Source organism: Polypterus senegalus, chromosome 6 (genome assembly GCF_016835505.1).
Source record: "Polypterus senegalus isolate Bchr_013 chromosome 6, ASM1683550v1, whole genome shotgun sequence".
Classification (NCBI taxonomy): Eukaryota; Metazoa; Chordata; class Cladistia; order Polypteriformes; family Polypteridae; genus Polypterus; species Polypterus senegalus.
In genome coordinates, this window is record NC_053159.1 from 175,164,523 (window position 1) to 175,190,938 (window position 26,416).

The 26,416-nt window shown below is 38.6% G+C and overlaps 1 protein-coding gene across 1 annotated transcript in view; it reads left to right on the forward strand.

The window, feature by feature from the left end:
- The window catches only part of myo3b (myosin IIIB), a 524,448-nt gene that overhangs the window by 298,892 nt on the left and 199,140 nt on the right, over positions 1–26,416 (forward strand). Inside the window, exons 19-20 of the mRNA XM_039757595.1 lie at positions 10,639–10,716; positions 14,180–14,385. Coding sequence (XP_039613529.1) covers positions 10,639–10,716; positions 14,180–14,385 — 284 coding nt within the window. The remainder of the gene's footprint in view (positions 1–10,638; positions 10,717–14,179; positions 14,386–26,416) is intronic.

Below are 26,416 nucleotides of genomic sequence, written 5' to 3' on the forward strand. Positions count from 1 at the left end.
GATTAGTGGCTTCTTATTCTTCTTTTGCATTTTTTCACAAGACTTAGAGGAGCTTCGGCACCCTTCTGTAACAGCACACATTGGCTCCTAGTTTAGATTACATTAAATGAAAATTTCCAGCAACTATCATCCCCTAAGTCACAACTTTTAGATTTACATAATTACTAATCATGGTACTTGACAAAGACAGGTATTAGAATAATTAAAAAAAAATTTTGCTGTCGCGTAGTTGTACCTTTTCTCTGTATTCGTGTTTGTTTGTGTGTCTCTTCACCGGTGCTCCCTGTGTCAAGCATGTTTCTGTAAAACCTGCTTCGCAGACTCTGTTCTTATTTTCGAAGCACCTTTCTCACCTCGTGTCTTGTTTTATACTTCCTGTCTTTGAAAGCGACTCTCTCAGCGTGCGCCTTTAGTCCTCCTCATTGTGTGCCAAACTCCCAATTCTTTCGTTTCGTTACCAAAGCCTAACTAACCAATCAGATTGATCTGAGGAACTGGACATGCAGACCTTAGTGTTTTATTATATAATAGATTACATTTATGCAATTCAATGAGAAAAATGTTTTAGGGCTGTAATACTTAAACCCAGCAGAGTACCACTGTGTTCATTGAATAAAATATCTGAGTATGTGATTGAATGAATAATAATAATAATACATTTTTTTATATAGCACCTTTCCCATGCTCAAGGCAATTTACAGAGTCTTAGAAAAAACTGCAGGGTATATGTAACATTGGATACAAATGATTTCCTGAATAGAACAATGAAACAGATAACAAAGCATTAAATAGAATAAAGGACAATAAACCAGAGTAAAATACTAAATTCAATACGAAAAGAAAAACCTAACAAATAACTTAATTTCTGATATTACAGACACACAAATTATCCTGAGCACCTGGACAGAGAGGTAAACTGAACGAAAGGGCAGAATGTTAAGTTAAGTTAAAAGCCTTCCTAAATAGATGAGTTTTAAGTTGTTTTTTAAAAGAATGAATGGAGTCAGCTGATCTAATTAATTTCGGGATGTCATTCCAAAGTTTGGGTGCTATGGAGCTGAAGGCCCTGCTGTCACCCATAGAGTGCAGGTTAGTGTGAGGCACAACAAGATTACCAGAATCAGAGGACCTTAGTAGGCAAACAGGAGCCTAGTGATTTAGAAGGTCACTGATGTAGTCCGGTGTGAGGCCATTTAAAGCTTTTTAGGTTATTAATAGAATTTTATATTCAATTCTGTAAGACCCAAGGAGCCAGTGACGCAAAGCAGGATGGGTGTGATATGTTCACTGCTGCTGGTCTGTGTAAGGACTCTTACAGCAGAGTTTTAAATCAACTGGATCTGTGATAGAAGACTAGAAGAGGCACCTGCCAGCAGCGAGTTACAATAATCGATGCAGGATGTGATAAAAGCATGGATAACTTTCTCAGCATTAGAAAAGGAGAGGAATGAGTGAACGCATGATATATTGCATAGGTGAAAGTAACAAAGTTTCTTAATGTGGTTTATGTGGGCGGAATAAGAAAGGGAGGAATCAAAAATGACACCAAGATTCCTTGCATCAGAAGAAGGTCTGATGAGATCACCGTCAAGAGTGACTGAAAAGGAGCTCATTTTCTTAAGTGGCACTTGAGTGCCAATTTGCAGGAGTTCAGTTTTGTTGCAGGAATAAATGTTTTATAGTATTGCAGAAGAATCTGCAGTTGGTATATAATCAGTGCTGGTCATTTGTATCTAGTGATGCTGAGTTCAGTGTAGTTATACAGTTGAATACTAATCACAAAAGTCTTAATATTTGTCTAGATATATGTATAAGTTAATTTAAAATTCTCTCCATTTAAACTAAAATTGGAATTTTCTGACATCCCAAAAAAAGTCAAGCAATATATGTATTATCCATGTTGTGACATTTTTTGAATAGGCAACCTCATTTATGCATTATAGTATACAGCAAAGGGAGCTGCAAAAACTGTAAATGGAAGATATTTTTGTTACATTTCTAGTTTGTCACATTTTTATAAAAGATGATATTGATAGGAGAATGTGCAATCCTTCAGTCATGCAGTTGTGCCTCTACACCCTGTAGGTACAACGAACTCTCGCTGAATTCAACACCCACATCCATGAGAAAGTTTGGCTTTAACAAAATAAATGTGTGGAAGAAAGGAATAAAAGAAAGAAAAAACAAAGAGAAGAGGGGAATAAGCATAAAATATTTGATAGTAGATATTGGAAAACCATACCAACATATTAAACACTAGCAAAATACCCGCGCTACGCAGCGGAGAAGTAGTGTGTTAAAGAATTAATGAAAAAGAAAAGGAAACATTTTAAAAATAATGTATCATGATTGTCAATGTAATTGTTTTGTCACTGTTATGAGTGTTGCTGTCACACATATATATATATATATATATATATATATGTATATATATATATATATATATATACACACACACATCTACATATATATACATATATATACACATATCAACATCTATATACACATATATATACACACATACATACATATATACACACACATATATATACATATCCACATATATACACACATATATATACATATTTTCACATATATATACACACATACATACATATATATATCTATCTATACTAATAAAAGGCAAAGCCCTCACTGACTCACTGGCTGACTGACTGACTGACTGACTGACTGACTGACTGACTCATCACTAATTCTCCAAGTTCCCGTGTAGGTAGAAGGCTGAAATTTGGGAGGCTCATTCCTTACAGCTTACTTACAAAAGTTGGGCAGGTTTCATTTCGAAATTCTACGCGTAATGGTCATAACTGGAAGCTATTTTTCTCCATTTACTGTAATGGAGTTGAGCTCGAAAGCCGTGGGAGCGGAGTTTCGTGTGACATCATCACGCCTCCCACATAATCACGTGAACTGACTGTCAACGCAGTACGTAGAAAACCAGGAAGAGCTCCAAAGGAGGAGGAGGAAAGCAATGTTGTGAGTCAGTGAGTGAGTCAGTGAGGGCTTTGCCTTTTATTAGTATAGATAGAAGGAGTTACTTTCCATTGTGCTTGTTGTGTTGCTTAAATGTATGCATCTAGATTCCGTTTCATACAATCTGAATGCTGCATACACGTACAATAGGTAAATCATTTTCTGGTTGCTACAGTTTTGTGATGAATTCCATAGCCAGCAGCGTTACTGTCCCTTCAAGGATTTTTTTGCTGAAGCACTTCAAAATAAATTGTGCAGTAAGAATATGGGGACACAGTTGAAAACGTGTTATGGGCAGAATTCATACAAGTGTTAGTGGGAAGTCAAGCGAAATGACACCTGCTATTGGCTAACTAAAAAGATTACAATATGCAAACTTTCGAGGCAACTCAGGCCCCTTCTTCAGGCAAGATGGCTTGACTTCTTATTACATTCATAATGGCTAACATGGCACAACACCCTAGTACTACGTACAAGTGTTAGAAAGCTTTTCTGGACTTAGGAGATGATCGTTGATTTCAGGAGTCATCAAGTAGTTCATCCGTCCATTTACATTGGGTGCAAGGCTCTAGAAAGAGTCAACAAGTTCAAATTCTTGGGGATTACCATCACCAGTGATCTTAGGTGGACAGAACACACTGCAGCAGTCACCAGAAAGGCCCATCAATGACTTTACTTTCTTACACGTCTGAGGAAGACCCAAATGTCTCCATCAGCCCTCATTAACTTTTTATAATAAATGCACTGTAGAGTCCATCTTGACACGGTTACATAGTGCGCTGGTATGGCAGCAGTTCAGCTAGGGACCACAGGGCATTGCAAAGGTTGGTGAAAACTGCGCAGATCATCATTAGCACACAGATATCATTTCTGCAGGACATATTTGCCAAGCACTGTCTAGGAATCATGGAGGACCCCAGTCATCCTGCATGGACAATTTTCTCCCTCCTTCCATCAGCAGATGATATAGAACAATTAACCCCAGAACTGTGAGATTAAGAACAGTTTCTACTAACAGCACCTCAACTGTCATACGTGATAAATTGTCTGTAATCAACTGAGCGCATCTTGTGTGATTCTTGTGTATGTAATGTTATGCTTTGTATTATTTGCTGTGATCATTCTTAGTATTAGATTTACGTTCAAGCTTTTTTCTCTTCATAATGTTTAATGTTGATTATTGTGTCTTCAAGGAACATTATATAAGTAAGAATTTCACTGTACATTATTCATTCATTCATTTTCCAGCACTTATCCAAGACTGGGTTGCGGTGGCAGCCATCTTAGCCCTGAGGTCCATACGTCCTTTTACCCAGCCACACATGCCAATTCATATTGTGGGATCCCAAGGTGCTTCCAGGTCATCTGGGAAATGTAATTCACCAAATGAGCCCTGGGCCTTTCCTGGTGTCTCCCAACAGCTGGTCATGCCCATAAAACCTCCACAGGGAGAGTTGTCCAGGAGGCATCTGTGTCAGATGCCGAAACCACCTCAGTTGGCTCCTTTTGATGTGGAGGATCAGCATCACTGCTCCGATCCTCTCCCAGATATCTGTGCTTCTCACCTTATCTCTAAAGAAGAGCCCAGCCACTCATTTCCACTGCTTGTAGCCACAATCTCATTCTTTTGGTCATTACCCAAAGCTCATGTAGGTGGAGAGGTTTGAGTGCCCCCGTGACCCTGGGAACTATGTTTTCCGACGCAGAAGCTCCTGGTTGGGCTACGCAAGACAAATTGGTCCCAGATGAGGGGTCAGACAAAGAGCGATTCAAACCTCCTAAAAATGCAAACCCATAAATTTAAAAAGAGTACCCTGCCGTTATGAGGTTACCAGGGCCTCCTCCTGGAGCCAAGTCTGGGAGAAGTGCCCATGTGTTAGTGCCAGGCCTACTACAGGGCCCAGTCAGGATTCCCTTCTGTAAACCCAACATCTGCAGGACGAATAGAAGCCAGGTGCAATATGAACTGAATTCAGAGGTCTTGGGAGAGTGGAACCCAGACACACAAACTGACCACCACTGTACGTAGCAACAACAACAACAACAACATTTATTTATATAGCACATTTTCATACAAACAGTAGCTCAAAGTGCTTTACATAATAAAGAATAGAAAAATAAAAGACACAACAAGAAAAAAAAATAAATCAACATTAATTAACATCGAGTAAGAGTAAGGTTCAATGGCCAGGGGGGACTGAAAAAACAAAAAAAACTCCAGACGGCTGGAGAAAAAATAAAATCTGTAGGGATTCCAGACCATTAGACCGCCCAGTCCCCTCTGGGCATTCTACCTAACATAAATGAAACAGTCCTCTTTGGATTTAGGGATCTCATGGAAGGACTTGATGATGATGGTCACGTAGACTTCTGCCTTTTAATCCGTCCATCATTGTTGGAGCATCATGAAGCTTTGAGTAGGTGGAGGTGGCGCAGGCCACCACCACAAAGAAACCGGAAAAAGAAACAGAAAAGAGAGTAGGGGTCAGTACGGAAACAGTAGCATGTGTGACAATAATAAAAAAAAAAGAAAAAGACATTGACCTGGACAAAAACAATAGACAAATGGTGTAAATGACCAAGTAGTGTGGTGGAGAGTAAGACTTTAGAGACCTTCAAATATAGAGTTGATGTTGTTTTGGACAATTTAGTTAAATAGGATGGACGAGCTTGTTGAGCTGAATGGCCTGCCCTCGTTACAATTTATCTAATGTTTCTAATTTGCAGCTTTAGAGGGACAAAAAGGAGGAAGATTTAGGTTTAAGTTAACCCCAAACCATTAGCTAAAGGGGTTATCTGTTTTGAAGCGTACTACTTCAGCACTGTTTTAGATTGTCATTACCACAGTGGTGCCTGATAACGCAAGTGGCTGGCATCAAGAATTAGAACACATTACATCTAAGAAATATTACATTTATAAAAAATACAATTTTTAATGGTGAAGGCACCATGTGCAATTTATGATTACAATATCTCTAATGATAAAATATGAATTAGAGGCAATGCCGCCAAATTGGATATGTAACAGTAATCTCATATTAACAAAGCACAATCGGACATTTCGATAAGGCCTGATGTGCTTGTTATGACACTTTCAGAGCTTGTCTGTTTTCTGAGAACAGGACCACTTGTGCTTTCTCGAAACAAAGGTGCTACTTGCATCATTTTTTTGCTCGCTTGTACTTATAATTTGAAGCAGCTAATTCTTGCTTTGACTTCATCCTGTTAGACTTGTTATTTACTAATTACTCTACAGATATTACAGCCATCCATTGTCATTACTTGGTTATGCAGTCACTTTGTTAATATTAGTAATGGCCGTGTCTTACGTGGAGACGGGGCAGCCTGATTGCTAATTTAATAGAATTTGACAGATTCTTGTACATCCTTGTGATCTTGTATACATAATGCAGAAATTTCAATGTACTTTTACAGAATTTCTTTTGCTTTTTTGGAGGTGATCTGAAGACGTTATACCCATCTGGTTTATTTCCCTTGTGTTCGGTTTGCAAGCATAGGGATTGATGATAATGCAATATTAACACGGACTCTTTGATTTATTTTAATAGCGTGTAGGTTTCTCTTTCCAAGCCGTAAAAGAGTTCACAGCAAAATGATTTTAAAGAAGACAATTAAGGCATAAAGGCATCTATTTTGTTTTGGCAATTCATGAATATAAGAGGGCAGAAAATCACTTTTGCAGAAACAGTTTCTTTTGTAAAGAGGCAGACAAACAAGACACATTGTAGAAATGAATAATAAAAAAGGCAAATCCACCTTATCCGTGGAAAGATGAATAAAATAAAATATTAAGTTATGCACTTTGCTGTATAGACATATTCTAAAATATTTATTGCTTCATTAAATTTGATGAAGTCTAGAGCTGAGAAAAAAATCATTAGAATGCTAATATTGTATCTCCTTAATACTGTGCTAGTGAATCAAGCTTCAAGTTTTTCGTAACATCCTCAATTTTTGACGTATTGTTTTTGAGGTTTTGCATGCCTTTCAGCAATAAAAAACATTTTGTTTCTAGATTATTGACTTTTATTGTATATGAAATTGCTACACGTGGAAAACAAAAGTAATTGAAGCCATTTCATTGGTTGGTCAAGTCAGAAAAATAAAATCTTCATTTATTTGCTAACCCCTGTTTGCATTTATTTATTTTTTGCTGACTTTTACATCTAATACAGTTGTATAGAAGTGAAAATACAAGATGAAGAGTTGGGGTGTCTCCTCGATAAAGCTCTGTTTAATAAGGTGAAGGTTTGCAACGTGCTTTGAGTAGTAAGAAATGCACTATATAAATGTAAAGAATTATTATTATTAAACACACCATAAATAGGTGCTTCTGTAGAGGAGGTAAGTCCCATTTAGTCGCGGGTCATTTAGTGAATGCCTGCTTCTGGGTTGGTGCGTCCTTATACGAGGGTGGACCCAAAAATAACCGGAATTTTGTTGTTGTTAGGTTGGTACTTGTAGTACGTGGTTGGGCCGCTAGGGCGATCTAGTTACACTCCTCACAAGTCAGTCTGCCAAGTGCCATCAGTCTGGAAGGTTGTGCTTGTGTTCAGTGAATTTTGTAAAAGTAGTTTTGTGCAAGTGTCATTTTTTTACAATGGCCGATTATCGTGAGCAACGAGCGGCATTGAAATTTTGTTTTCTTCTTGAAAAAAGTGTTGCATGAACTATTGGTATTGAAACGGTATGACAACCCTGAACCACCCACCCTACTCACCGGATTTAGCTCCGTGTGATTTCTTTTGGTTCCCTCTGATGAAAAAAGACTTGAAAGGAAGGCGTTTTGCTGACGTCGAAGAGGTAAAACAAGAAACGACCAGAGCATTAATGGGCATTACTTCAGACGAATTGAAAAAATGTTTCGAACAATGGAACACACGGTTAGATAATTGTATTTCCGCCAATGGAGAGTACTTTGAAGGAGACTAATTGTAGTTTGTACAGAAAATTAAATTAAACACGTTTTAAAAATATTTCCGGTTATTTTTGGGTCCCCCTTGTATATCGGAAGAGGCGGGACTTTCCGTTTTTTCACAGGAAGTGACATCGGGTGTGTTTTGGTGGCCACACTTTGGCAGGTCTACAGGCAGAAAGGAAGAAGCCATTAGCAAGTGCTCCTTATCTCAAAAGAGAATGCGCTTGACAGTCTCTGGGGGAACCCTAAAAACATCTCCTAAACACGCATGTCTGACAATAGCTTAGAAATAAGAAATGCATCATGTCAAAATGTTTTGATTTTTATGCCATTTGATAACTGTGGTAAGGTAAAGTGTCCTTCAGTTATGCAGTATCACAGACGATGGACTGAATGGGTGTCAGATATCTCAGTGTACAGTATATTAACATTGGGACGTATTTTAGGCCGAGGTCTGTTTGAGATTTTAAAATAGTTTGGAAAATTCCAATTTTTTTGTGCCAAATCTAACAATATGCTCAAAATTATACTTATAATTCATTTTTAAAAAGTTGCCATAAAAAAATTTAGAGAGCATCAACACAAAAATCAGGAATTTCAATTGAAAAGAAATTTGTAACAAAATGTGAGTAGTGTGTTTGTCAAAAAGACTGTGAGAGCAAATGTGCTGACTGCATTGCGATTTTTACAATAACAGAACATAAGGTGAGATTATTTTACACAGTGCATACTACCATGTCTGACACATAATCGTCAAATTTTCCATATCGGTGCCCTGGCTGGTAGTCCACAACGTCATTAAGTTATTATAATAATGATTAAACATTTTATTTATCTAGTTTCTTTCATATGCTCAAGGCACATCAAAGAGTCTCAGTAAGAACAGCAGGGTGTATGTAACATCGGATGCTAATATCAGCGTAGAGCACTAAGAACAGTTCAATACAGGATATACAAAGCTTTCAATAGAGTAAAAGACAATAAACTAAAGTGAAATACCAAATACACATTGACACAAGTATTCAGACCTTTTACTCAGTTTTATGGTGAAGCCCCTTTAGTAGCCATTAAAGCCTGAAGTCTTCCTGGATTTAACACAACAAACGCCCCACGCCTGGATTTTGGGATTTTCTGCCATTCTTCTCTGCAGATCCCCTCAAGCTCTGTCAGGTTGGATGGAGATCCTTCAGTTGCACTGCTATTTTCAGGTCTCTCCAGAAATGTTTGATTGGTTTCAAGTCCAGGCTCTGGCTGCATCACTCAAGGACATTCTCAAAGCTGTCCCTAGGCCACTCTTGTGTTGTCTTTGCTTTGAGCTTAGGGTTATTGCCCTGTTGAAAGGTGAACCTTTGACCCATTCTGAGGTCCAGAGACCTCTGGAGCAGGTTTAATTTATTGATATCTCTGTACATTGCTCCATTCAACTTTCCTTCAACCCTGTCTAGTATACCAGTCTTCAAACCCAAAGCAAGCTTCACCATTAGAATGGTATTGCACAGATGATGAGTTGTGCCTGGTTTCCTCCATTCATCAGACCAGAGAATCTTGTTTCTTACAGTCCAAGGGTCCTTTAGGTGCCTTTTCTTCAAACTCCACGCAGACTTTTAATGAGGAAAGGCTTCTGTCTGGCCACTCTGCCATAAACCCAGATCAGTGGAGTATTGCAGTGATGGTTGACCTTCTTGAAGTTTCTCCAGTTTGCACACAGTTTCTGTGGTTTCTTCCTGGTTCTTGGTCACCTCTCTTACCATAACCCACTCTTAGAAAAGTTGTGGTTGTTGCAAACATATTCCATGTAAGAATTATGGAGGCCATTGTGCTCTTGGGAACCTTCAATGCTGCAGTCATTTTGTGTAGCCTTTCCCTGATGTGTGCCTTGATGCAATCCTGTCTCTAAGTTCTACAGACAATTCCTTTGAACCCATGACTTAGCTTTTGCTCTGATACTAATTGTCAACAATGGGACTTTCTATAGATTAGGTGTGTGTGTTACCCTAAGGATATCCAGTCAATTGCATTTAGTTCAGTGTTTATTTTCTTTTTAATACAATTACGAAAATTCCTAATTTCTTCATTTTGTTTTGTCATTCTGGGGTATTGAGTGTGGTTTGATGTGGGGGGAAAAAAATCACTTAAATGATATTAGTTCAAGGCTGCAACATAGAAAAAGGTGTAAAAAGTGAAGAGGTCTGAATACTTTCTGAATCCACAGTGCATTTAAGTCTGAGATTGGCAAAGTAATTCAAGAACAAAGTTAATTCATACAAAGTGGAAACAACGGTTAATATGAAAACAAAACAATTTAGCGACTCTTAAGCCGATGTCACAATATGCGACAATATGCGATATGTGTAGTCATGGGTATGTCAGATTAGTCAACTGCTGTCATTGCTCTCGTTGCTGGACCATGTCAATTTAATCAGCCGTGCTGGAAGATTTAGCTACACTTGACGTGACTAAACAATATAAAGACTCTTAAGTCAGTGTCACATTACACGACATCTAGTCATGGGGTATGTCAGATTACCCAGCGGCATCACTGGACCATGTACATTTAAATAACTGAAAATCACTGGCTATGTCACACAGCTGTGATCAGCCCTTTTTCTGACAGCCAATGGCACTCTGCCCGATGGGTAATTTTCTGTTCTAGAAAAGATGTCTTCTCTGCCACTGTAATACTAACTCCTGAATTCCCTTTGCAGGTGGACACAATGGAGATAATGCATCATCCTGAAGAAACAACAAATATGCGTAGGCAGACAGTTGCCTCCTACTTCAGGGTATTTATGATTTGACTTTTACCCTTTTGTGCTTTTTTTTGTTTTCTTCCTATGATTTGTTAATTATGTACTTTTTCTTAAACTTGGTAATTCAAATTATTTTCTTCATGTTAGAGAGCACTCTGACACACTTTAATTTTTTAACTCTCTTTCCCCCAGAACTTGACCCTCTGATTTTAGACTAACACTAAGTTTATTACAATAGTTTTATTTTTTATAAAGCAGAAGTGCTTGTTACTGAAAGTACCTACAAAGAAACTATGCTTTGCAAAATAATCCCAATCCTTTAATAAAGGAACAAAGGAATACTTTATTTAACAAACTAAAAAAGAAAACACAAATGGCCAAAAAAGCAAAAAAAGGATTTGCCTAAAAGTCAATCCAAAACAAGTAAGTCCAAATCGAGATCCAAAAACACAGACAGAAAAAGAGAAAAAAATTCAGAAACCGAGAAACATCAGTACAGTAATCACAAATAATTAACTCAAGAACAACAATCAGTGAATGAACAGCTCAAACAGATGTCACATCAGGTGACTTCTAGTCATAGAATATGTCACACTTGTCTGCTGCGGCTGCTGATCGATTTGCAAGACTACAAAAATGTAATGACTGTGGGCCACCTTTCCAGCACAGTTGCGCGTGCCCCATTTTTCTTATACCCGATAGAGTGTTGCCTGAATTAGCTGGTTCTGTACAGGTAGGGTGAGTTCACACACAATGTCAGCTCTTTTGTTTTTTTTTTCCCCATTTTGTCATTTTTACATTAAATGAGACATCAGACAGACAAGCTTATCTTCTGTTTCTGAGGTCCAAAACACCCATGTCCCTAATTTCTCATTTCTGCTTTCCATACATTGTACTTCCAAATAAACATTCATTAGTCGTCTGCTCTCATCCCCACATTACTAAAGACGAAATCAAATAGGTTTGTGTCCGAGCGAGTCATGGACTGGTTGGAGTGAGGTGCTGGGTATTGGGATATATGGCCGGCCGTTCATCCCGGCCAATACCTCCAGGCCGCCAGATGGAGCCCTCCCTGTAGCATGGAGGTGCCCTAAATGCCAGCAGGGAATTATGGACGTTGGGGTTTTCCTGCTGGATACCTCGGGGGCCGCTAGAAGGCGCTGCAGGGAGGAACAGCAACTATTTGCCCTACACCCTGGAAGTACGTCCGAGCCACATGGACAAGAGGAATGACGTGCTTCCGGGTTGAAGAAAAAGGAGTTTTAATCTGACCCACATCCAAATGTGCAGCAACAGCAGACAGCATAATCTGTTGGTGTTCTCTGATGAAGACATTTGCCAGGTCTATGTGGGCTTGTTTGGGTGATGTTGATGGCTGACCAGATTGAACTAAATCAGTTACACTTGTTCTTCCTGCTTTAAACCTTTCAACCCATTCATAAATATTTAATTGAGTCCTGCTGTTTTCACTTCTGTACTGAGCGAAACATCCTTCTGTGAATTTCAGCAGGTTTCACTCCCTGTCGAAAGAAATCTCACTATAAGCGAGTTGCAATCCCACAGAGCAGCGTCCATGTTAATTTGATGTTAGCTTCAACTAGACTACTCTCACAGTGCTGCGCTGTGTGTGTTCAAGCTACCCATAAGCCATCACGAGCAAGTTGTATTGCGTCACCTTCTATCCACTGCAGTTACTGCGTGAATTTCAAATTGCCCTTACTTTTTGATTTACCTTGTATTTTATACTTACATATATATATATATATATATATATATATATATATATATATATAATATGTATGGTAAAACATAAATAACCAAAAAAAACTGACGCCATGAAGGACCGGAAGAGGGTCAAAGCCCACCCTGGATCATGTGGGGGCCGCCTTCCTGGTTGCTCTGGGGGCCACGGGTTGAGGGCATGGAAGCACTACCCTGTAGGGGTCCGTGGTCACCGCCAGGAGGCGCCCCAATGCCTTGGGGACATGTTGCCTAGTGTGGCGGAAGTGCTGGGGGGAAGACTTTGGACGACACCCGGAGAGCTGCCGGGAGAGCAGCCGGCACTTCCGCCACGCTGGGGCGTGGCCAACGGGGAAGTGTTGGAAGCACCTGGAGCTCATCCGGGTCATGTATAAAAAGGGCCGTCTCCCTTCATTCGAAGCTAGAGTCGGGTGGAAGGAGGACGAGGCAAGAGAAGAGAGTGGAGGCGGCCCGAAGAAAGGCATTTGAGTGGCCAGGACTGTGTTGGGGTTTGTGCACTTGTGGACAGTGGGTCTTAGTGGCCATATATATTGTAAATAAAATACGTGTGGTGGTGAAGAACAACATGTCCACCTGTCTGTGTCCGGGTCGGCTCCACACAGATCAGTTGTTCTTTATTATTGTGATTATTGTCTCAACATATCATAGCATTCTCATAAACGTTTTCGTTGAGTGATGCTGTTTTCACGTCTTTGCTGAGCCTGCATTCTTATATGAATTTCAGCAGGCTTTGTCCCCTCTACCCAAAGAAATCTCACTATGGCACGTTTTTTAAAAATGGTTTAATTAGAACGTTGTGATGTGTGCATGTTTGAACTACCCATAACCCATTGAGAACGTGTTGTGTTGCCTCAGCTTCTGTCCATTGTGGTTACTGCATGATTTTCAGATTACCTTTACTTTTTTGAATTATCCTCGTGCAAGAAACATCAGAGAACACAACCTACATAGATAACAAATAATAATCAGACAGAACAACATTAACAAAAAACACGTTACTCTAACATATAAGAAAACCGTGGCTAAAACATAACACCTTCTATCAAGGGCTGTTCCTTGGCAGTTACTACTGGGCAACAGTGACATGATGGAGGGGCTGGAGACATAATCAGTGGTGTTATCCGTAGTCGTTTTCTTCTAGTGTTTGCATTCTTGCCTTTGTGCCAGCCTCTTCCTAGGGTTGCCTTCAATTGAGTATTCTTATAGTGCTCTGGGATTTTTTTTTAGTATTCCCTGATGATTTTTCCCTGTATTTGCATACTTATTTTTTTAACCTTTTTTTTCCATTTTTGCATTTTGTTGATTCTATCATGGATTTGGAAATATTAGCTTTTTTGTCTTCTACAGTATATCCATGACCTGCCTGGATTATCAAATTCTGTTTTTGTGTTACTGGATTTGGTCCATAAATCCTTTTTGCCATTAACATACCTGCATCATTATGGACTTGTCCTAATCTGCATTCCCTTTTGGGGTTTGTGCAGCTGGTCACCTTTTAATTGGTGACATTCTGTGGGGCCCTGTAACCCTAATGAAACCAAATTTGATTTGATGACTATTGAGTTACATTTTGCATTGTCGTGACTAAATTATTTAATTGTGACACCTTCACAGATTTCACTAGAGTCTCCTAATTTTGAAACAAATCAGTGTCTAACCGGTAAATTGTTGATTGCTCTCTATATAGCAATTATGGATAAGGTCATTACAAAAAAAATTGTCTTCTCCTTTGCAGTATTCTCTGATGGATCTTTTGTCTAAAATGGTAGTTGGGACTCCTCACTTTGTAAGGTGCATAAAACCCAATGACGATCGACAGGCACTGAAGTTTTCTAGAGAGAGGGTGCTGATTCAGCTACGCTACACTGGCATTCTGGAGACGGTCAACATCAGGAGACAAGGTTATTCCCATCGCATACTCTTCGAAGAATTTGTTAGAAGGTAATGAGTCTTGATTTTTGAGAGTCTTAAAATAGATTCAGTACAAGACTTTAGATGGCAAAAATACGTGGACATTCCACTTGTAAAATGTCTGAATTGGAATTTAAGCAGAAGAAAGATGAAGAAAAGAAATAGTGTCAATTGAATCAAAAGTCATTTAGTGTAATATATCTGCTGGTACGCATATTGTGTCTAAAGTTATGTTATGTTGAAACTTTGTATACCTTTATTGCTTAAGTTCTGTTTACAAGTCCTTCTCTTGTGTAATGAGATAATCACAACGAAAGTGTTTTGGGGCACCTTCACCACCAATCCTGTATATTAAAGGCACACAAAAGACATGAAAAGAAAACGCGTGTTAAGCACACAATGTTGAGTCCATAGACATAGAATTACTACACGCCACATGACTAGCAACATCGTACGTCAACGTCGCCGCCATATTGCGAGTGGCGCTGCTGTGGAGTGAAGTAATGATAAAGATGCCTCGCGCATGTGCTGCTTGGGATTTTACAAACCGTTGTACGCTCCAAACCAGATCCCGGGGGATTACATTTCATAGGTAAGGCTGAACAAGTGTTTTGGTTATATTTGGCCATTAGAAAATCCCGTTTTATAATCTTAGCACTCAAGGTCACCTTACAATAAAATTAAACAACATTAGTAAAATGAAAACAAGTGAGTGATAAATCAAAAAGCAATAATTAGCAAACAAACAAAGATAACTTGCAGTAACAGTGCAAAATTCACAATTGGTATGGCAGTTTGAAAAGATAAGTTTTGAGGGCAGTTTTAAAATGTGTTATTGAATCGATCGTTTATGAGAGGGAAGAGAATTCCCGAGTTGAGGCGCACAATGAGAGACGTTCGACCTCCCATAGCACAGAGTCTGACGTGTTGTACAGAAAGTAGAGCTGCAGATGAGGATTTGAGTGAGCGAGAGGAGGAGATCAGTGAGGTTGTGGAGAGCTTTAAATGTTCAGAGCGGTATTTAGTATTGTATTCTGTAGTTAACAGGGAGTCAGTGAAGCTGAGAGAGAATCGGTGTGATATGTTCAGTGGATTTAGAACAGCAGGTTATTATCCTGGCAGCAGAATTTGGGAGACATTTTAAGCGATGGATACGTTTTTGTGGGATGCCAGATAGAACAGCATTACAGTAATCTATACGTGAGGTGACTCGGGCATTAACCAATACTTCAATACCGTGCTGCGTAAGAACAATCAATCAATCAATCAATCAACTTTTATTTATATTGCACATATTTATACAAAAAAATGTAGCTCAAAGTGCTTTACAAAATGAATAGAAAAATAGAAGACACAATAAAAAATAAACATAAGTCAACATTAATTAACATAGAATAAGAGTAAGGTCCGATGGCCAGGGTGGACAGAAAAAACAAAAAAAAACCTCCAAAGGCTGGAGAAAAAAATAAAATCTGTAGGGGAACAGGACGAAGTCTAGAAATATTTTGGAGATGGAAGAAGGCAGTCCGAGAAATGTTACTTGTATGGGAGGAATTATTTAATAATAATAATTATTATTATTTAATAATTGCCATTATTAATGTATAAATGGATATAAATAGTTGCATCTAAATGATTCGCCAAAACCTGTTGTATGTAAACGATACTGCTTTAAACTTGATTGTTTTTTCATCAGAAAACTCGGTTTCCACGTCTACCTGTATTAGTTTAAATGGCACTTTTGCCACTCGCAATATGACGGACGCGCTGACGTATCGTGTCGACTGGCCAACACAGTGAATGCGGCGTCTACCTATATATGTCTATGGTTGGCTCGTCCCGGATTTCCTAGTCAGACGGTCCAAAATGGCGTTGGTTTGGTTTTAAGAGGTATTCTGGGAGGAAGAGGCAGGTCCAGGAAGTGACATCATAAGTGGAATTGTGTCAATCTTCCATTCTGCAGTGAGAGAAGAAGACAGCATTACTGCACAGCATCATCACATATCTTGGCAGAGAATTACAATCACATAAGCCCTTGAACTGTTCCTCATGTACATGCATGTGACAACAGAAATCATATTTCAAAAATGTAGAAGCACATCCTAAAATATTCTTTTTGCATTAGTGATCTGCAACTGATTACAGAGTGTTGCCTTTCATTGGGCATTTTACTTTCAATAAGACTTCAACTGAACAAATACTTACAAAAAAAAATTATATATATAATAAAACTACTATACAGCTAATGCTGTTATCTATCTGTCTAATGCCTTCTGTGTCTGCCAGTTATATAGTGCCTTGCCTATTTTTCTTGGATTATTATACAGTGCCTTCCTAATGTATCTGTCTATCTCTACTGTCACTGCCGTCTGAAGATTAATACATGATTTCATTTATTTTTTTGACATAACGTGCTGAGTTAAAATAGGTACATATAGCATACACAATCTCAGAGACAAAGCTTTCTCCAGGGTTTCAGAAAACCAAACCATTCAATTCTTGTTCTTTTCTCTTTGCCACTCCTCTCAGTTGAGCTTTGTCCTTAATCTATACCAGACTCCTATTCGCCTGAGTGATGCTTGGAGGTTGCATGGAGGAACAACTTCCATGTGAAGTGGAATCCTCACAAAGTAGGGACAGCCAGTCCCTTCAGCTCATCCCTGGCAGAACCCATGGAACCCAGAAAGCTCTGCCTCATGGCACTGCAATTCCAAGCACACCCTGAGTACCCTGGCCCAGGACTGCTGCCACCTAGTGTGTTGAGGGAGCATACAGTCTTGGAAGGCTTTCTCTCCAGTCCTTCTGTTATACTGTTCTTCTAGCATACCTGTTTCTATTTTTATGATGTGTGAAGCCCGGGGGCGTACAGCTACCCCAACCCGACACAGACAGGTAGGACACAGGTTCACAACACCCACATTTATTCTACCGTTGGGAAACATTTTTTTTTTTAATTGCTCCCTACTTCTCTACAGAATACAGATAATGGCAACAATGATTGCACAGTCCTTTCACCTCCAGTCCTCCACACAGGCTTTGTCTTACTTCCTCCTGACTCAGGCAGTTGAATACTGGCAGCTGGCCCTCTTTTATAGGACATCAGGTCTCCAATGACTTTCTTCTGCAGGACTTCCTGGTGTGGCAGAATTGCTGCCTAACAGGGCCAAGCAAACATCTAGGTGCCCCCTGGTGATGGCCATGGGCCCCAGCCAGATTGAGCTTCCATGCTCTAAACCTATGGCCCCACTGTAAGTCAAGGGAGCTGCCGTCTGTCAGTTCGTGGAAGAGAATGTCCTGAAAAAGCTCTCTCCCCAGGTCCTTCCATTGTCATAGCTTTACGGCCAGGTAAGAGGCCCGGCTATCCGCCACAGCTGTTATCTTATGTCGTCCTCCTGGCTGAGGTATGGAGCTCCATGTCTTTTCTTCTGGCCACTCACTACCTTGGCCTACCAGTCAGATAAGAACCTAGAGACTATCCTGGCAGGAACGTCAGTCCATGCCTACCATCTATCAGACTGGCAAATGACCTCTTAACTCCCTGTTTGGTCTCAGCAGTACAAGTTGCAGATGTTGTGTGACTAGTGCCTATTTTTCTCTGTTCAGTAAAATATTGCCAAACCCCCAAGTAAGTACTCTCTTCTTTTTAGTTATTTTCTGATTCATGTATTGGATCATACAAAAGATCTTCCACATCTCTTGTGGCATGCAGCTTTCTTAAAATCTTCCTAATTATGCATGATAGTTAAACTTTTAATATAATGGATTTAGAAAATGATGGTTTCCTTTCAAAGGTTGACATTAAGCTCTGCCAAAACTGCACTTAGTGTTTTCTTTCAAAAAACACTAACAGGTATCAACAGGAATTTAAGTAAATGCAGGTAACTCATCAGAATATCAAAGAAGTTGTTTTTTTTTGTCTAGTCTTTGAATAACTTACTAGAAATCCTGAATTCATCAGACTGTTACTAGCATCCTGAGGATCTGCTTTAGTATTGTATATGCAATGCTTTTAATCAATCAGTTAACCACTTATATAGTACTAGATATTCCTGCGTGTGCAGAGTGCCTTAAAGAGAATGCACATATTTTATTTTTCACTTGTACACTATCTATCTATCTATCTATCTATCTATCTATCTATCTATCTATCTATACCTTAGATTTGCTATATTGACGAAATATTTGTCATATTAAAAAGCAACCAGCTGAGTAAATTCCATATATAGGCTTAAAAAGAAGGGCACCTAAATAATAATATTAAAAAAAAACTTTATGACCAAGACCCTCTGAACCCCACCTTATTAATCCACTCCACCACAACCCCCCTCCCACTTCCTTGCTATGTATTGCCTTTGATTCCTCTATGTCTAGTTATATCCCTCTGATGATAATACCTGGTAGGTTTTAAAAAGCTATGGAATAAAAAAAACATTTTAAGATACGTGATTCATCTTCTCCCTTTGTGGATTACTAGCTACAAATACACAAACCATATTACAGACCTTCGCTTCCTTATACCGTGTATACATATGTGAAGCTATAACAAAATGAATTATTAAACATAAGGAAAAGGATTGAATGCAACAAGGATTAAACTAAATGTAACTTAAATCTGAAAGCGCAAGAGGCAATTGTCTTGTCATAGAGATGCTACCAACAGAATTTTGCAAGGTTAGAGTGAAGTAAATGAGTAACAAACACCCCTCAAGAAAACAGAGGTAAATTTAGAGGGAAGCCCAAATCCCTCTCCTATACAGCAGTGCTAAGATCAATAGGACAGTCTGCTAAATACCCCTTTTAACGAAGCAGTGCTCAATATAATAGGAGAATCCGCATTAGCCAGAAATTACTGATGGTGTTAGTTGATTGGAAGAGGTAATAAAGTTGAGCATATTAAGAGTAAGAAGATGTGATTTACTAGATAAGACAATGTAATTAGAAGAAAGTATTGTAAAATAAACAAAGTGACCCAGAAAAAAGGTTTGGGGTGGCCACCCTGTATACTTGAACAGGCAAAAAAACAATATTATTTCTTTACAGACTAGGGGGCTTCACTCGCCCACCCCCGGATTCAGTTTAGCGGACATACAATTTAAAGAGATAGTTATTTTCATGGGAATTGTTACATATGCATTATTTTCACTTTTATTGTAAAAACAATACTTGTACTTATTTCCGGCCCTGTGCGTGGTTACATCTCTTTCTCACAGGACGTATATTGCTGCTCGTGTTGTAAAGGGGGGACAACAGAACGCACGTTAAGAAGATGCCGTCAGATCATCTACTGTCTTTCTGCTGCTGGCGAGCAGCCTGTTCTGTTTATCGCTTGTCATTGTTTTAAGAGCTAGGAGCACATGCGTGTCTGCCAAAAGCAATCCAACAACTGCTAGGTTAGATGTCCATGGACTTTAAATGATGGCTCACTGCCTTGTCTCGCATGATCACGTCTCGTCGCCCTGCTTTCCTTTCCAGGATTTTTTTTTTTATAATAGAGAGATGTGAGTTCAAAACAGAACTGAGGTATAATGACAAACACAGCCATTATATAGTTGAATGACAGGAAGAGGAGGGACTGTAAACGGAAATTACATCACTGGGAGGCAGGTTCTGAGAGACAGGTGGCAGAAATTATGTTTTTAGGAGGCAGGTTCTTCTGATGGTCTACAGAGGAGGAAGAGTTAGAGTACAGCAACAACCCCTGGTCTGGCAGAGAAATACATTTAATCGAGCCCATGTGCACATGTGTGACAGTATGAAAGTAGATGAACTGTTTAATTGATTTCTCACTCCATGAACTGAGACATTTTTGCATAACTCTGTGCAAATAAAGAAATGTTCTGTATTCTCATGTGGCCTTTGAAGATGGACGAAAGTTTTTCCAGAACATTCTGCAAAGTTTATTGGATTTTCTGTTTACACAGTTTTGCTTTGTATTTTGTTGCATCATTTCTGATTTCTGAAGTAGAAAGATCTGTGTATATATATATATATATATATATATATATATATATATATATAATATTCTCTTTATGTCTGCCTGACTATTTCTAAGGGAAAGGTCATTTCAATTTGGGCCATTTTCATTTTAAATAATAAGCAGTTTTAAAATAACACGAATCATTTGAGCAAAGTATGCCACACACACAATCTACATGTCTTATTAATGCATTAGGAGGTATTTAGAATGCAAGGCTGGTCGAGAGATATACAGTACACAGTAATTTCTGTCCAAAAATCATGTAAGACATTCCCAGAACATGTGGCCTAACAATGCATGTGCTTAATGACAGGTTGGATTTGAACTAAAATGTAATCAATGACTGGCTAAATTCTATTCCTGTTCTAAAATTTGAATCAAAAGGTCCCTTTTCTCGTCATTCCTTTAGGTCATTAAGAGATAAGGGGTAAGGAAATGTACTTCTTGGAAGACCTTGTACAATGGAAAGATTATTGATATTGTTATAATAACTAAGAAAAACAATTACGCTTTGGAGATAATGAGGGAAAACTTTAAAATGTGCTTGCATGTTATAAGGGTGCACAAACAAGGCCTGTTTTAGAATCTTGAGATTTAAAGTTAGGTTGGTTTCATGCAATGTCTGCGAATCAGACATTTTGGGAAGCAGGTCTTCATAAGAATAAGTTCTTCAAGAAGTCCTTTTTTTAATTGTTTAATTATTTGTAAGATCTCAAGGACAAGTGTTTGAATCCACGACTGTCCAGTAAAGTGTTCTTGCCTTGAGTTTCTCATCAGCACTTTTTTATTCTGCTGAAGCTTATCTTTTTCTTTTATTCATATTTTTTTCATGTTGAGAAGTTGTTTGAAAAGATTTATTTTCTTTACTTGTTTAATTTCTTCAATTTTTTACTTGTTAAAAAAAAAAAAAGTCATCCCCTACTTTACAGTCCTGGCTCATGGCAAGACCACAGCATTTTGAAATGAGAAAAATAGCTTGCTGTATACTTTATCACAAACATGGCCTCCGAGCGTAACTTCTTCACGCTTTGTTAGTAGAACTCTTTTCATTCTGTCTGCTGGATTCCACACATGTCATGTAAGACCATTTCAGCCTTTTAGCTTCATTTACACGCTTTTTTTTTTATCAAATGTTTGCATACCAGGGGAGCTCTTTTAATGAAAATGACAAATGTAAAAGAAAGTGTTAACTCTTACTGCAATATAAAAGTCCTGATACTTTTCTTAATTATGAAAGGGATGTCAAAGAATGATAATAATCAGAAAGAATGTGAAAGAAAAAATATGCGTATTGCCCTGTCTTCTTCCAGGTAAAAGTATCCATCCACCGATCCATTTTCTTACCAGTTCAGGATTATGGTGAGCCTTAGCCTGTCCCTACACCATTAGGCACAAGATGGGAACGAACCCACCATTAGTCCATGTGAAATAAATAATAGTCAATAATAAAATCTCCAGTAGGTCCTCAAACCTCCACCACCCTCAGAGGCCCTCTTTGACATACATCCAGAATATGTGGCATAACGGTCATTTACTGATTGCCCCTAAAATCCTTTCTTCCAATTTTGGGAAATTAGACCCATTATTCGAATGTTATTTGCTGTGCTTCTGTCACTGTTAGTGATGAGAATACCCCGCTGAATTCACTTTGTCCTGAGTTTGACAAAACCACAGAAATGTTCAGGCAAACCTCTGCACCATCGTGCCTCCCTCAGTTAAAATTAATAGAATTGAATATCAGAACAGTAACGTTTCTGGCAGACAGTGCAAGTCTTGGTCCCCAAACATTCCATAACAGGTAAAATGAAAAGTGCAGTTTGTTTTATTTACCTTTACACAATCGCTCACTTCCTGCTACTGAATAAACACAACCCTGAAGCACATGGATTCTTCACCCCTTCCTGTTTAAATCAATTGCACAGCCCTCTGGGTAATACAACTAAAGTGGTAGGCTTACATATTACAGGCAAATCACGTACAAGTCCATGCAAAGAAACATTTCCTTTAAGATACAAATACGCCAAAACATTTACAGTTTCTGTTCCATTAGCTTGAATGAAAAGTGTCTGTAAACTGTCATCCTCTGGTCTCTCCTCAGATGTTCTGAGGTGTTTAAGTCTGGGCTGTGGCCAGGCCACTTAGGGACAATCAGAAACTTGTCCTGGAGCCACTCCATCATTGTTTTTGCTGTATGTTTTGGTTCATTGTCATACAGTAAGTCTCAGGTGGCATGCACTCTAAAGCAGGACTTCTTCAAGGACCTCTCTGTTTTTGGTTGTGTTCACCCTCCCCTCAATTCTGAGCAGTCCCCCTGTCCTTGCAACTGAGAAGCACCCCCATAGCATGATGATGCCACCACTATCATTCACCGTATTGATGGTATTAGCAGTGCCTGGTCTTCATCAGACATAGTATTTGGGGTTCTGCCCGAAGTGTTCATTTTTTTTCTCATCACACCATAGAATCTTTTCACTTATGTTCTCAGGGTCCTCTAAACTGTCATGCGTTTTTTAGTGAGGACACCCTACCATAAATGATAATAAATGATGGAGTGTTGCTGAGGTGGTCATTTTTTCCTTTATGTTCTTCCACCTCAGCAAAGAACTTCTGAAACTCTGTTAGCGTGACTATTGGGTTCTTGGGGTCAACTCCCTGATCGTTGAGTTCTTGGTCAGCTCCCTAAGCAAGGCCCTTCTTCTCTGACTACTCAGTTTGGCTGGAGAACAAACTTTAGGAAGAGTCCCGGTGGTTCCAAACCTCTTCCATTACACAGTTATTGAGGCCACTCTGCTCCTGTGAACACTTAAAGCTTTAGAAATGACTTTCTCCCCTTTGCCCTGAGCTGTGCCACACCACTATTTGATCACAGAGGTCTACAGAGAGTTCCTTGGACTTCTTGGTTTGTGTCCTGACATGCAGTTTGAATTATCGGACCTTATATACACAAGTGAATGCCTTTCTAAATGATGTCCAATCAAATCAGTTTGCCACAGGTGGTCTCCAATCAAGTTCCTAACCGATCTCAAAGGAAGCGAAAAGGATGACCTGAGCACAATTTGCAGTGCCAAACCAAAGGGTCTGAATACTTCTATGAATGAGAGATTTCAGTTTTTGAATTTAAATACATTTGCAAATCTTTCTAAAACCTGTTTTCCTTTGTCGTTATGGTTTATTAAGTGTAGATTAACGGGCAAAATATGCAAATGTATTCATTTATAGTTAAATCTACAACACAAAGTGTGCAGAAAGTGAAGGGGTGTGAATACTTTGTAAAACCACTGTAGCGCATATAACCTACACTCCTGGAATAAAGTTATCTGATCTTTTTCTGCCTTTACCTAGCACTGTTTGTGTCCACCTTCAAATGTAGAGACAACAACTGTCCCCAAGTGTATTATACATATTGTATATCGCACATAACCCCTCTCAACTTATACAGCTTATATACACCTCTTTATTAACAAATAAATCAAGCTTAGGGAAGACATTTCTTGCTGTCTCACTTTGAGCACCGGACCATCCAATGACTTTGTGCTCAGCCCCACTTGCTGTTTTTCTCTTTTACACGTCACTTTGTTGCCTTGCATGTCACAATCTCTGTTAGATAGATAGATAGATAGATAGATACTTGTTATCAAGTTTGCAGACAACACAAAGGGATTGTATGTCAGTGTCAATAGCGATGAGACAGCCTACAGAGAGGAAGTGAAATATGTATCACCGAGTGATGGAGCAACCACAGTCTGTCTCTCAATGTGACCAAAATAAAGGAGCTGACTCCAGACGTTAGAGGACTTGAGAATGAATGGGTTTATTCTCATAATAAAAGTAAATAAGCTTTATGTACTTAGGGTTCCTCTACTGTACATAACCAGAAAGGTTAGGGGTAGCTCATCTTTTTTGAGAAACATGAAAAAGTCGATCTGTCTACTCAGGTCCTCACTCACAGGGTTGAGCTTACAGACTTGTGTGATCACAACTTGGTATGGCAACTGGACTGTGACAAACAGCAAATAACTTCAACAGGTGCTTTACTTGCTCTGAGTCCATCACTGGAGCTATGCTACCATCCATTAAAAAAAAAATAAACAAAGCAGTTTGCATTATGACAAAATGGAGCAAAGATAAAAGTAACGTGGAAAGGAGTCTAAACTGGCCTGCCGAAATAAATGTGGAATATTTAAACACTTTTAAATAAGTTGGATGAACTTTTATGTGTTATGTCGAGTCACGGACTGTTCCTGGTATTGTGGCATTTGTGTATTGCAGAGAACCAGCTTAAAAATATTTCAGATGCTATTTAATGCTAGACAGTTTACATCAGATAAGATCAGACAGAGTGGTAAAAGCTGAAGAGGGTCTAGAGACTTATAAAGAACATTACAATTAAAACTTATAAGTGTGAAAAGTGTGAAAAACTGACTGAATTTGTCCACATAACTACCTAGGAGCGGTTACAGCATCCCGTTGATGTTTATTTTCAAACTTGGCAACAGAACAATGAATAATTCTGACAAAATGTCTAACGGCATGTTACTTTTTCAGATACAACAAGCTTGACCTACTTTATTCAAATGGTAATGCCTTTAAATGAATATGTGGACAGTTCTGGCCATCTTACTGCTGCCTATAGCCCTGTTATTGGAGCAGGTCTCTAGTATACAAGCCAGATGTTCTTATGTGTGTTTATGGGGTGGTTGTTTTGTTTTATCTATCTATCTATCTATCTATCTATCTATCTATCTATCTATCTATCTATCTATCTATCTATCTATCTATCTATCTATCTATCTATCTATCTATCTATCTATCTATCTATCTATCTATCTATCTATCTATCTATCTATCATAGTGATGATCCACAGTAGTGATGTCAAGTAGTTCATGTACACGGCCTGGACTTATCACTGCTATGCTCATGATACCCAGATGCAGCATATGTAAAAACATCCACATTTCTTCCACCTCCTATTATCGCTTGTCTGATGGATGCAAAATTATAGTATGACCTCTAAAATTTTAAAAAATTAAAGTGTGAAAAACCTGAAATACATTTAATTGTCTCATTTGGCTAAGATGGATAAATTTGCCATACTTGTTGATGGTATCCATGTCCAGGTTTCACCTGTAGTTTAATTAATTAGATTCCTCCATGTTATTTATTCCACATGTTAATAACTTAATAAAAACTTCAGTTTGTCATTTAAGGAATTTAGCCCAACTTTGAGGATATTTGAACTTATAGATGATGAATGTTTAGCATGTGCTTTTATTACATCTCTGCTGCTTGGGGTCTCACTTACACCAAGCCCTGGGAACATAATAATTGTCTTCCAATTGAATCTCACTTTCATTATAAAATGACTCTGTTATTTTAAAAAGCCTTAAATCATTAAGCTCTGTCTTATCTTCTCTCTGACCTTCTGCACCTGTATGATCCTGTCCGCTAATTCCGATCATCTCAAATCTTTTTTGCTTACCGTTCCTAGCAGTAAGAAGAGTACAATGAGTGATAGAGTCTTCTATGTTTCAGCTCCAACTTTGTGGAATGCACCTCTTTAGAAGCTCACGTCACTACCAGTTTTTAAAAAATTATTTAAAACTTACCTATTTACTAAATCCTTTCTATAGTTCTGTTTTGATATCTTTTGCTGGGAGCTTTTTTATGTATTTTTAACTATTGTTGTTATGCCTAGTACAGTGTCTTTGGGCTCCGAAAGGCCTGTTATTAATAAAATGTATTATTATTATTATGAGCAAAGCCTACTGAATTAGTTTTGTCTGAGGTTCAACGAACATATGGAAATGTTTGGGAATTTTGGCAAACTTGGCAAAATGCATTGTAGTCAATAGGACTGGATTAGTTTTGAATGGATTATAAAAGTGCAATGGTCTTTAAAGAGTCCCAGAACGCTAGAAGAGTGACTAAAAACTATGCTGGAATAACTACTGTGGCCAAATATGTGACCAGTGCACCAATGTGCATCCCTGAGATGAAACTTATGCACCATGTTCACAATACTCTGAGTCCTTTACCTCTGCCTGTGTCTTCTGAACTCCTATCAGTATGAATAACTAACACCC